General features: G+C 40.1%; 1 protein-coding gene across 1 annotated transcript in view; it reads left to right on the top strand.

The window, feature by feature from the left end:
- The window catches only part of KIF6 (kinesin family member 6), a 279,607-nt gene that overhangs the window by 219,881 nt on the left and 46,480 nt on the right, over positions 1-13,246 (top strand). Inside the window, exon 16 of the mRNA XM_043543510.1 lies at positions 11,986-12,036. Within this exon, the coding sequence (XP_043399445.1) occupies positions 11,986-12,036 (51 nt within the window). The remainder of the gene's footprint in view (positions 1-11,985; positions 12,037-13,246) is intronic.

Raw genomic sequence — 13,246 nt, 5'->3', positions numbered from 1 at the left:
TTTTTGCATGCCTGTACTGAGAGCTGGATGGCTTACATTGATTGTTTTTGTCTTAGTTCTGGACCTAGCATAAATCATAGGGCTTGAGTCTCTACCCCATTTACACCAGCTTTGCACTAATATAACTCGTTTCACCAGTGAGACTTCAAGAGTGCGGAATCCGGCCCACAGACATTGGAGATGTTAGCTCCCTGTCTCTCTCTCTGTCAGATATGGATTGTTCCCTATCATGCCCTTTAAAAGAAACGTTTTCTAGAGTCATGTGACTCATTTGCTGACCTGGCAGCATTCACACAACTGTTGTAGTAAAATATAACATTGTCCATTTTCTAATTTGATTACTTTTTTAATCAGGTAGGATTCATGGTGTCCACACAGCTAGTTTTGTATGTTACAGCAGTAGAGCAGTCTACAACAGTGTATATTTAAGGTTGAGTAGAGCTTTCTGCTTAGAGCTGGTCAAATCAAAGTGCCCTAAAATCCATATGCATAGTCAGATTGGCTTGAAAATTGCTGTGCTGCCCAAGGAGCCAGGGTAGACTTAGCAGATACCCTATTTGACAAAGTATATGTCATGTATCTACTTTTCAAAAGACCGTTTCAGATTTCACCAGGATGCTAATATGCATGTAACTTTCAAAAAGACACTTCTCAAGGGTTCAGTGTGTATGTGGTACAGTAGAACCTCAGAGTTATGAACACCAGAGTTACAAACTGATCCATCAACCACATACATCATTTGGAACCAGAAGTAAACAGTCAGGCAGCAGCAGAGACAAAAAAAAAAAAAGCAAATACAGTACAGTGCTGTGTTAAACATAAACTACTAAAAAAATAAAGGGAAAGCTTAGAAAAGAAGATTTGACAGGGTAAGGAAACTTTCTGTGCTTGTTTCGTTTAAATTAAGATGGTTAAAAGCAGCATTTTTCTTCTGCCTAGTAAAGTTTCAAAGCTGTATTAAGTCAATGTTCAGTTTTAAACTTCTGAAAGAACCATAACGTTTTGTTCAGTGTTACAAACATTTCAAAGATACGAACAACCTCCATTCCCGAGGTGTTCGTAACTCTGAGGTTCTACAGTAAATGGGAAAAGTGCAGGAATCAAAAAGCATGCCATCCTCGGTCCTTTAATCCTACTTGGCATTGGCTCCCAAATATACTGGGGGCACGTTGGGGGATTCAGAGTCATGTGCCCCCCCCCTATAATTTTAAATCAAGTTGGTTGAAAGTGAAGTGTATTGCAATAAGGGCCTAGAACTTTTTTAGTAATTTTCTACTGGGCACCTACTGGCCAGACAGGACAGCACAAGATGAAACTAGACTGCAAGTAAGTACACAGATAAAATAACGGCACAAAGCCCCAAACGCAGTGTTTTAACAAAAACTTGCCTTTCTGTCTGGTTTGATTTTGGATGTGGTTACAGTCAACTCAGAATATGAATTGATATCAGTATAAGATGACCAGAAATTTGGTCAGAAAAAGAAAATACCTTTATATTTACCTGTCTATGAATTGCTGACCTATTCATGTATGTATGGTGCTTTTTCAGTTATCGCCATTTGAAAAAGTGAGAAGCACAAACCACTACCAGTTCCTCTTAATTTATTTCCTTTACTGTACCTCCTTACATTAATTCCTAGGAATTAGTGAACACACAAACTGCATTTGGTCATGTCTAGAAGCATCCATGCGCATTAAAGACTAGCCTGCAGTATCAGCATTAAGATGGGATTGGTTTATAGGGTATCCATATGGCATTGGTTTGCAACTACAGTAATGGGCCAGCTCTTTATTTAATTCATGGACAAATAGATGCGATAAACAACTGAGTGACAACTTCCAGATGTGCATCAGTTCCCTGCATACCTTCCAACATATAGAGGAAGATAGGTATGCTTACAGTTCGAGCATGCAAAGTAAGTTAGGGCTTTGCAGTGGCAGGGTGAGACCCCCAATCTGTGTTAAGACAGCAAGTGAAGTCCAAGGGCATGCTCCCACAAGACACTTCTAAAACAATAACCTCAAAATATGCATTTTCTTGCATTCTAGAAAGCACACTTTCACATTTGGACACCAAAAAATGTGTATATTTGTTAACATCTCTAAGCTGGAGTGGGAGTTCAGAGGGCACTGGGAAACGATAAGGCGCCTGAAAATCTCTGTGATTAGTATGCTCAGTGCCTCATTTATTCCGTGACTCTGCAGCCATGGAATTTGCTATGGAATTCACCATATGTAATAGGATTGCGCTTCAAAATCTGAGTGTTCATTTAGGTCCTGTCTAGGCTAGGAAAACAGGTCATATTTTAGAATGTGTTGGTTAAAGCATGTTAACTAACATATTTTTAAAGACTAGTATGGGCACGGTTTAACACCTTTAAAAATGTGTTAGTTGGTCATGGTCAATCCTATGGAAGAGCCTCCAAGGGACTTCTTTAAGTTGTACCTAGTTACCCACAACCCCAAGGGGCTGTTCTGAGAGTTGGGGATTACCGGAGTATGGGGTGCTCTGGCCAAGCAGAAGTGGTGTTGCAGCACTACACCAACTCTATACCGTCAGCAGAATTCTCGCTACAGAGGGACTCCTCTTAGAAATGGTTATTCCATTTTGTGCCCCTTTGCCGCCGTGATAGCAGTGCAAATGGAATATATGGGGTCAAGGATCTGAACCAGAAAATCTGAGTTATAGAAAGGCAAAATGACTTCTCTGATCCACATTATGGGCTGTTGAGTTAGAGTTTAGTCTATGACCTAAAGACCTTGGTTTTTATTCTGAGTTTGACACTTATTTACTGTGAGACGTAACTCAGGCCAGATATAAAAGAAAAACCAAAAAACATTACAGCAAACTATGTCAGCTCTTTTGCAAATCTGACCAGAAGTGTCACACTGAGAATTACTGAATGCTGAGCAGTTTTCAAAATCTGCCCCATGTATAAGGATCTAATGAGAGCTGGGACGTTTTGGAAATCTGGCCCCAGCTGCTGTTCTTGTATAATGCAATACTACTACTGACATGTCATGAAATACTGTAAGATAATAAAAATGAATATAACAATGAAAAAAGCATAAAACAAAATGAAATTCTGCAACAACATTTTGACATTCCAACACAAAATTCTAAAATTACAAAGCAAAACTTTTCCAAAACTAAAACTTTTGGAAATTCCATTGCATAGGTCAAAGCTTGATTTGTTGTGGTATTTTGGAACACAGCTCCCTTTATATTTCTGGAAGGATCTGAAGGAACATTATTAAAGACAAAAAATGTTACAGTAGATTTTCACCTTGCATAAATATTACCCTCCATTAGAAGGGAAATTCCTAAAGAGGTTCCAGATCCTAGCTATAGAAGATGGCAAGAGGAGTACATAGCACTGTAATTCAGCTGAGATTGTACAAGTTTGGTATTGTATTTAAACTACTACACATCCACGCTGAAAACATTCCCATTTAATAGCACCTTCCTTGGTGAGGGGCTCTCTGACTTACTCATGCAAGCATTTAATAACAGGCTTGCTCAAAATGGAAGCTGAAAGAAAACTTGGCGGAGTACTTTGTTTTCACACTAGTTGCTAGTTAATTACATGTAACTTGAGAAGAGATCTGTACCCCTTAAATCACTGAATATGATGTTTAATTAGCAGTATTCTCATGCAAGAAGCTTTTCCCCTGCTTCAGATTATTATTCTTCATTTGGCTTTTCTTTTTCTGTTTGTCTTCTCCATTCCCCTCCATGCCTTTTGACTCCTGTCACAAGGCTGGAGTTTTCTGTTACTGTTCCATCCCTTTTCCATACCTCAGGATGGTACATATGTCCAAAAACAGAGGCCAAAACCAACAGATTTATCTCAGCCCTAATGACAGCGAGCTGCATGCTGAGTGAATTCTTAAATTCCCCAAAACTACTTTTTTGCCAAAACATGTGGAGTTGCAGCATTCAATATTTTATTGGGACTGTTATCTCCAAATGAAGAATGACTCCACTGGAAAAAATGATTTGGTATCCGCTGCAGGGCTATTTTTAGTTGCTTGTTTGGTGAGACTTCAGAAAACATAATTAGCCATATGGAGAGAGATGCGCGCCAAGTCTTAAATTCAATTTTTGCAAACCACATTTAAAAGTTACCTTGTCTGCAAGTTTACATTATTGGGATCAGGAGACATGTTTCTGTGTGAGCATGTGATTCTTCATTGTTCTTCGGGTAAATATTTGTGTTTGTGACGATTATAGAACTGGCAGTACTAGAGGCTGAAATCTTCTGTTTATTTATAGGGAAAGGTTTGTACAAGCAACAGTACTGGAATTGTCCCCTAATTCTGTCACTAATGAACTTTCAGACTTGCCTTAGGATAACCTGTGTTCTAGGGCAGTTATAAGTAGAGCTGGTCAGAATTTTTTTTCACTGAAAATTTAAATGAAAACCAAAGAGAGATCATTTTCATCAAAACTTTTCCACACAAAATTACAACTTTATATCGAAAACCAAGAATTTTCACTTGAAACCCAAAAGTTTCTTTTGGGAAAATCAAAACAAAATATCTAGTTTTTGCTCAGATTGATCCAGACTGAAATATTTCAGTTTGTCAAACCAAATCAAAATGCTTCATTTCAGATCAGATCAACATTAAACCATGTCGGCCTGAACTGAACTTCGGGTGCCTAATGCCACCATTTTCCCCTATAGGCAAGGCTCCCTGTCCAGACTCTCATCTCCCATGATACACTACAATCTCCCCTCAAAGTTTTCTGCTGCTTGGAGATAAGTTAAACTTTTGCTATTTGAGAAGTCACATGCTGTTTTGAGTCCCTGGAACCAAATGAATTCCACTTTTCCTCTTGCTGTCAATGAGCCATGGAAGAGAATGAAAACTCCTGTGTCTGCTAGGAGAATGAAGAGGATGCTATCATTATTATTAGAGAAATGAAGAACAGATCAGACCATTAGGGGACCTGCCCTAATTATGTGTCCTTTTCTACCACCTTGATGGGAAGAAGAGAGCAAAGTAAGTGTTACCACAACTATGGCTGGAACTGTTTGAATCCTTTGAAAATAATTTGAAAAGATTCATAAAGTTTTGAGTGTCTAAAAATCAAATACACCACTATTCTCAGGCCCTGACTTTTGAAAAGGATTGAGTTTGAACAAACCAGCCTTTCTTATGCTCAAGTGCTGTAAATCCATAGGCCAGGTTTAGTTTTAGATGATTTTGTGGGTTTGCTGAAACTTGCTGACTATTGGCCATACTGGAAAATACCCTTTGACTTACCCTGTGTGATTTTCCTGGCAGATATGGTTCAGACTCTACATTCAACAATAAATGGCAGCCTGTGAACATACACTGATATCCAGATAGAGTAGGAAAGCTCACCCAAAGCCTTGGTGGATGATTCACCAACACAAAACCTGTTTTAACAAATCAACCTGGTTCGCAATGACAGGTCATATTCAAACCCAGGTTGATTTTGAACTCTCTTGCAGCTAGAGTTGAACATTTAGCACAGCCCTAAGCTCAGGCTGAATGAGAGGGAAACAAATGAAGTTGTGGCAACCCAGTTTCAAACAGCCTGCCACCAGGCATGATCTCTGCAGCCTCTATGCAACCGTTCAGGGTGTGTGGCGAAAGGTGGCACCAGCTTGTCCAGTACAGAATCAGGATGGCAGAGTCTGCAAGATCAGTTGTATCAATTAGAAGGTCGTTTGAAGATGCTCCTCAATTGTCCGCTGCCTCTTGCCCCTCTTCTGCTTGAAGTGGGGCAGGAAGTTCAGACAGAGCCACCTTCCTACAACCAACAAGAAATCTGGATTGCAGGCCCTAAACTAAAGTCTGGGAAGGCACCAGGAGGTTGTAACATGACCCCTGAGTTGCTGCAGAGAGGTGAGAGTACTGTAGTACCATGGCTGCATAGGCTTTTCGAGACTATCTAGCACACTAACGTCATCCCTGATGACTGGAAGAAGGGTGTTGTTCTGCCTCTGTTCAAAAAGGTAACAACTGTAGAGGTATTACACTGATGTCAGTCCCAGGAAAAGTGTTTGATTCCATGTAAATGACTCGAATCAGCGATGCATTTTGTGGTAAAGGCTGGATAATCAGCGTGGCTTTAGACCTGTTCATTCCACTGCTAACCAGCTCTTTACCTGGAGACAGCTTTTTGAGAAAATGGCTTGCTATGAGGCTCTGAATCTAAAGAACCAAGGTTATACCAACTTTATTGAATGGGAGTGAAATGTGAGCCTTGAGGAAGGCTGAAGAACAATAGATGGAAGTTTTCAATTCTTGCCAGCTTGCCATCTTAGTCAGCTATTCCATATTAAGTGGCAGGACAAAATCAGCAATAATAATGTCCATAGCCGAACCCACCAACCACCTCAATCAGAACGGTTTCAGTTTTGGAAGCTTTCTTGGTACTGACACATTATTAGGATGAAAGACCAACATATTATGCCTGTTTACCAAAGAATGCTATTATATGGCAGGTGATTGCCAAAAGCTTCAGTGGTGTGGTAAGATCACGCGTGATGGACATAGACTGAATAACCAGACAGACTGCCTTAAGGACCTAGCTAGAGATTGATCCACATGGTGCTTGATCTGGAAGGAGTCTACATCTTTTTGGGATTTGCCTTGATGATTATGACAATCAAGGTCGGAGAAAGAACACTGCAAGGAGGAGAAAAGAATACTCAATTCCTCACAGTCCCTGTCCTCTTTTTTATTGGTTAGAAAATCTGATTTTCAAACTGGCATGCCCCGGTGAATATAAACTATGCATCCTGCTCCTCCATTGTTAATCCCTGATAGTTTTTTTAACACCTGGCTCTGGGTCTGTTGAGCTCCAGGACATGGATAAATAGGAAAAAAATGCAAGGATTTATATGAACAATATTTATAATTAAAGATCTTGGGCTCAGTCCTTGGCTGCTGTTCCACCCTGCTCTGTGTTGCTAGAAAGCTGCCATAAAGAAGTAGCAAAAGATTCCCCTTAACATAGGAATCATTGTGTGTTGTGAAGTCGATGTAGAAATCTCTGCACCACCTCACCACAGACCTTCATGCAGGGGTCATGTCAGAGGTGGACAGGGGGTGTACTAAGGATGGGAGGGAGTGAGGCAAAGAATATGACACTCTGCCAGATCCTTGGTTGGCACAAGAGATGATTGCAGCCAGAATAATTTAGAGGAACTGTAAGGTTCCTCTAAGTTACGGTATGCCTACACAGCAGCTGAGATATGTAATTTCTCAGTTTAGATAAATTTATACGTACACTCACTCTGCTCGTGCTATAGGGTGACCATACATCCCATTTAGGCTGGGACATTCCCTTTTTTAAACCCTGTCCCTGACTTCCTGACTTTTTTGGCAAAAGCAGGCATTTGTCCCATTTGCTCTTGCCAACTGATCAAGGAGGGTAAGGAAGGGTTCCAGTGTGGGGCGGCCTGGCAGGGTTTGAGCGACCAGTGACAGCCTCAAGCCGGGGTCCAACAGGGTTCGAGTGATCAGCACGGTAGGGCAGGGTTTGAGTGACCAGTGAGTAGTGACTGCCCTGAGCGGGTTGGGGGGGGCAGTAGGGCTCGAATGACCAGTGACAGCCTTGAGGCGGGGACCAGGCAGGGTTCGAGTAACCACTGACAGCTTCGAGTGGGGGTCAGCAGCTGGGACCAGCCCCGTGGGAGGAGGGGGGCACTGGGGCCAGCCCCAGAGAGGGAGGGCTTGGGCCAGCCCCACGCGATGTCCTGTTTTTCCTTTGGGAAATATGGTCACCCTACCGTGCTAGCATACTAAAAATAGCAGGGTGACCGCGGAGGCTTGAGCTATTCACGGCAGTACATATCCAGGGGGTTGGGAGGGATTGTGCTTGGGCAGCTAGCCTGAGCCGCTGCCCATGCAGCTGTGACTACACTGCTACTTTTAGGCATTAGCTTCAGCAAAGCTAGCACATGGACATTTATTTGTGCTGGAAATCAGTCGCTGTTGTATAGACATACTCTTAGACGGAGAGCCTCATCGGCCTCTGGCCAACTCAAGATTGGTGACGCAGCAAGGTGGTTTAAATCCACCGGATGCCCTTTACCATCCTCCCCCAGCAGTGCTGAAAGTAAACTCAAGACACCTGAAGATTGAGCCCCTTGGCTGCAATTCAAAAATCCATTCTCTGATGTCTTGTACTTGCATTTATTTGTATTGATTTCAGGCTGTCTTCTGCCAATTTGATCTCTACTTCATTGATTTGCTTGCTTGTTTGTTTCAGTTTTTCAGTTGACCTCATTGTCACTCCCCTGGTGGCTCTTTAAGGTAGTGCACAGCAGTTTGAATCTCTCTAGTCTGTTTTCAGCAAAGTCAGAGAGTAATTACTGTTCTAAAACCACAAATCAGACATGGGAGTTTGTTTCCTCTTTAGTCCCCATTGTCATCAGGACTTTTTATTTTTGCTGATGAACAGTATATTCAAATTGTTTTAGGAGACCTTGTTCATGTTGTGACAATGGAATTATCATTCCTAATCTATGAGTTACCCTTGAGAAAGGAATACATAGGGTTCTTCTAGGATGACCAGATGTCCCGATTTTATAGGGACAGTCCCAATATTCAGGGCTTTGTCTTACATAGGTGCCTATTTCCCCCTACCCCCATTTTGATTGTTCACACTCTCTATCTGGTCATCATAGGCTCTTCAGATTACATCAGGACAGCAATTAAATCTATACACATCCACAGTTGGTTTCCAGAAACATTTGGATTTAAGGCATTGCTTTGAGTTAATCACATTATAACACGTTAGTCAGGTCATATTATAAATTGTGGTATATGTACTGCCTGGCTCAGAACAGTGTGATCAACATCACCTAATAGGACACAATACAGAGCATATGAGTAGTTAAATATTCAAAGTAGTAAAAATTAATTTTTAAAAGCAATTATTTGTTTAATTACATTTCATTGAGAAGTGTCTCCAACGGAGTTGTATTTGAGGATTTCAAAGCACAAAAGACTTTTTTTTGAAGAATCATTTAACTGAATCTTTATCCATAACAACCAGTTCACTGTCATCTGCTATCTCTAGTTAAATCAGTATTGAAAATAGCAGCTCACTTGATGGAGGGTTTGGATTTCTGGGGTGAGGGTTGTTTTGGTGGTTTTTGCATTTCTTTCAATTAATCTGCTTCTCAATACTTAAAGATCTATATTTGTTTGGTAATTTTAAGAAGAATATTTAGTACAGGAAGAGTCTGGTGCCCTTGTCAAATTTGGAAAAACGCTTGCAAAAAAGGGACCAATCCTATATCCTTTGTGTACTGAAAACTTCCATTGGCACTGAACATCACAGTGTGGGCTCTCCTTCCGTCAGCGGCTTCATGTGGAGTTTTGGGCTCACAGGAAACAGACGATCCGTCCCAAGTGCTACTAACTGTCTGAGGGCTTGTCTACACTGGACAGTTGTTCTACTTTACCTATATCAGTATAGTTAATGCGGTACAACCTCTTCACTGTGAATGCATTTATAAAGGTGCTTTATACTAGCATAGTTATTCCCATATGAGAAGGGGAATATCTATATTAGTACAAGACCAGGTCTACTCTTGAAAGGCTTTGCCCGTATAGTTTTACTGGTATAATATACTGGCAAAACCTCCTTGTGTGGATACGCCTAAACGAGCAAAAATGCACTTTCCAAACCCCTCCTGAGCGAAACAAGCTATACCAGCAAATGTACAGTTTTGCGGGGATAAATGTGTCTACGCTATGGGCTTTTGCTGGCGCAAATCTGCTAGTCACAAATCATAACCACATCACACCCCTCACTGAAATAGCTATCCAGGCAGAAGTTTGTAATGTTGACCTTGTCTAAGCCACCTTAATACAAGTATAAGAGTGTCCATGCTAGGGCTTTTACTGGTATAAATATTTCAGTGGAAAAAAAGTCACAGCTTTTACCAACATAGTTATACCAGTAAAACCATTAAATGTAGACCAAACCCAACTAACATAAACACTCCTTTCTGTTCAGCTCTGGGACAAGTCAACTATTTGTATTTTTCAACAAAAATTTCAAAATTTGATGCTTAGTTCAAAAGAGTTATTAGCATCTTTGAACCTTATTCAAAGTAACCATTACGTATTATACAATCAAATGTACTACAAACTTTTCTCACTGTGATCAGTTGAGGATGGTGGGAGTGCAGTACTGCTAGCTTCCATTCTTCCTTTCTACATAAATGTTAAAATATCTTTTTTTAACTACTCCCTTCCCTAGAATCACCACACGTTGACATCCTTGTGGATTGATAACCTTTCTGCTTATAGATTGGTTAGAAAACACTGAAAAAAGTAAAGCTTTGCACGGTACAACAACATAGGAGTCTGACTTCATGGTCTCTCTTGTTCACACAAAGCATGGTAAGGTGTATTTGAAATCCCAAGAAACATATAGGGTATGTCTATACTGCAATCAGACCCATGATTGCCGCTTGTGAAGACATACACGCTAGCTTTAATTTAGTTAGCTTGGGTCTCAGAGCAGTGAAGCTGTGGCAGCAGGAACTCCAGCATGACCACTCAAGTAATTACCCAGGGTTCTGGGCAGGTTAGTGCAATCTACTCTGAAACCCATGCTGCCATGGCTTCACTGTTTTGGTATCCAAACTAGCTAGATTAAACCTAGCTTGGCTATGTCTATGCGAGCTGCAGTCACACCCTGTGATTGCAGTGGAGACATACCCACAGAATATATGTTGTAGGTTGGCTGTTATAATCTAAAATATTGCATACAGTGCATACTCTAATAAGACTATTAAATGCTTAAGAATTATTGCGTTAACTCTCTGAGACATTTCACTTCTTATGGTTCACTGATTCTCAGGCAATGGAGCTACCTGGTGCTAAAGATCTTTCACGTTTTGCTTTTTCTTCTGCTAAGACACTCCTCTTATACACATGACATCTTTAATGGCTTAATTTGCGGTGATTAGCATAGCATGTATGTGCACATTTATAAAGAATTGCTTTTAAATTCTAAAGATACGTTTTATCTTGAAATAGATGCAGTCATACTAGACATTATGGTCAGCATGGAAAAACTCAATCCGTCCTCAAGTTTGCATTTTCCTTTTCCCAGTATCCAGAGGTACAGCTCAGTAAAGTACATGTTCAAATCTCTGCCGAGAAACTGTTTTAATTTGAAATCTTGGGAAAACAGAAAATCCCTTCTGTTCTCAAAACACACATACTGGCTGAAGTTGCATTTTTTTAAATTGGTTAAGCTTTTATCAATGAATAATGGTTATTCATCCAGCAATCTAATTATGGTTTGAAATAATAGTTGCACTAAACCACTGTCACAGGATCAAAGGGCACTTGATAACAGAATCATGAAGGGGAATTGTATAGGGCATGGGAACATAGTTAGGGGTAATGAGATAATGAAATTAAGAAAGGGAAAACTCTGAGTGTGAATATGTGACATCTTGATAGTGAGATGTATCAAGGGGTGGAAGTTGTAGAAACTTTATCACATGGGACATTTAAAATTGGTCCAAACAAAACATGAGAAAACCAATGAGGAACCAGTTCTGCACTGGCAGAGAGATGGACTGGATGACCTAAGAGCTCTTTTCCATCTCTAGCATCTCTAAGAATGTTTGGATGAATACTTGGAATTCTCTATCTGCCTTCTTAGGCCTTCTCTTGTATTTATAGCAGAAGACCATTATCTGTGACAGTGCTTGACTTCATTGACAGAAGATAGCTTAAGTTCCTGTGTTTCTTATTGAACAAAGTTATGTTTTAGGATATATGGGACCGAAATATACCTGCTCCAGTTTAGCTACAGTAGATAAGTCGAGGAGGCACTTCCTATCCTGTGGACCAATGTAATTTGGCTGGCCTCATGGGAAATTTCAAATGGTGAGAGGCAAGTATGACTTCATTAACCTCTGAGATTTTGAAAGCTCTTTAACCATTTTCACTTTGTGTCTTTCACAGACCATCTGAAAGGAGAGATAACCCAGCGGCACATGCAAAGGGCAGCTCTAGGTAAGAGCAGAATATTCTTGTATGATTAATAATAAATAGTGCATTTGGAAGAGAGGGCACTTCCCAGTGTTTACACAGAGTGTGTAAGACGCAATGAACCAGATCCTCAGCTAATAAAAGTAGATTCACTGGGTCAAATCTTCAGGTGATGTACATTTACCTAGCTCCATTGCTTTCAGTAGAACTACCTGAGCATCTGACTCAATACGTTGCATTTAAAGTTGTTCCAAGGTAACCCATGACACTGCTGTCTATGAGAATTCCTTATGCAGTGTTTCAAAGAGATAAAAAAAGTGTACTCTCCAACTGTGTGTTCCAGTCTGCATTGTAACATCTGGCCTTGTCTCAAACATTTAATGGCTCCTTATTGTACATAGAAAGTAATGGGGAAAATGCTATTTTAAATGACTATTTAACTGATTTTCATAAAAAAGGTAAGTATGGACTTTTTTTTAAAGGCCCCAGGGTAAAAAGCACAGCACCGACTCTGCCAGCTACACACAGCATTGTGAATATTCCATCAATTTTCCTCGATGTAATGTGCAGCCAGTGGGTTTTGGCTTTTGTTTTGAACATTGCTGCATGCTTATCATCACTAAATCTGGACCACACAAAATATTTTCCAAACTTTTTTTCTTTCATTCTTTGAGCCTTTTAAATATTCTGTGTATTTTGATCTAATGTTTATTCTGTGAATTGGGGCACCTCATTAGCCTGCTTATCTTATTCGACATATATTCTTCCAGAGAATAGCAGGTCTCAACTCTCCTAGAATCTTTCTTGATGACCATAAATCCATCAAGAGCTTTTTGAAGGAAAACTGCTTGGTAGGAAGCCTCATTAAGAGTTGGTAGAAATCCCTATATAAAATAATACATACCATTTCAATTAGAATCCAAGAGTTAACATCTTCCAGCTGCTCTTCTATTTTATTTTATTTTTTACTCAAAGCACTTTTATGATCAGAACTCTTTAAGGAGCTCTTTTAGTTGGATTTTAAACACTGATTGATTTTAAACATTAAACATTTTAAACTGTTTCCCCTAATAGGCTCACTTCAAATGTGGATTTCTCATTGAAGGAAACCTCCCTGCTCAGCCAACTGTTCTTAGCTGTCTCATCTTTTAAATCACCATTTTCTGCATTGACAAAGCACTCAAAGAGACAGATGGGGACAAAGAACATCAGATTGTTCTGATCTTCTGGTTCT

This window comes from Chelonia mydas, chromosome 3 (assembly GCF_015237465.2).
Source record: "Chelonia mydas isolate rCheMyd1 chromosome 3, rCheMyd1.pri.v2, whole genome shotgun sequence".
Lineage (NCBI taxonomy): Eukaryota > Metazoa > Chordata > Testudines > Cheloniidae > Chelonia > Chelonia mydas.
Note: the sequence above shows the minus strand (reverse complement) of the source record. Positions and strands in the feature narration are given on the sequence as shown.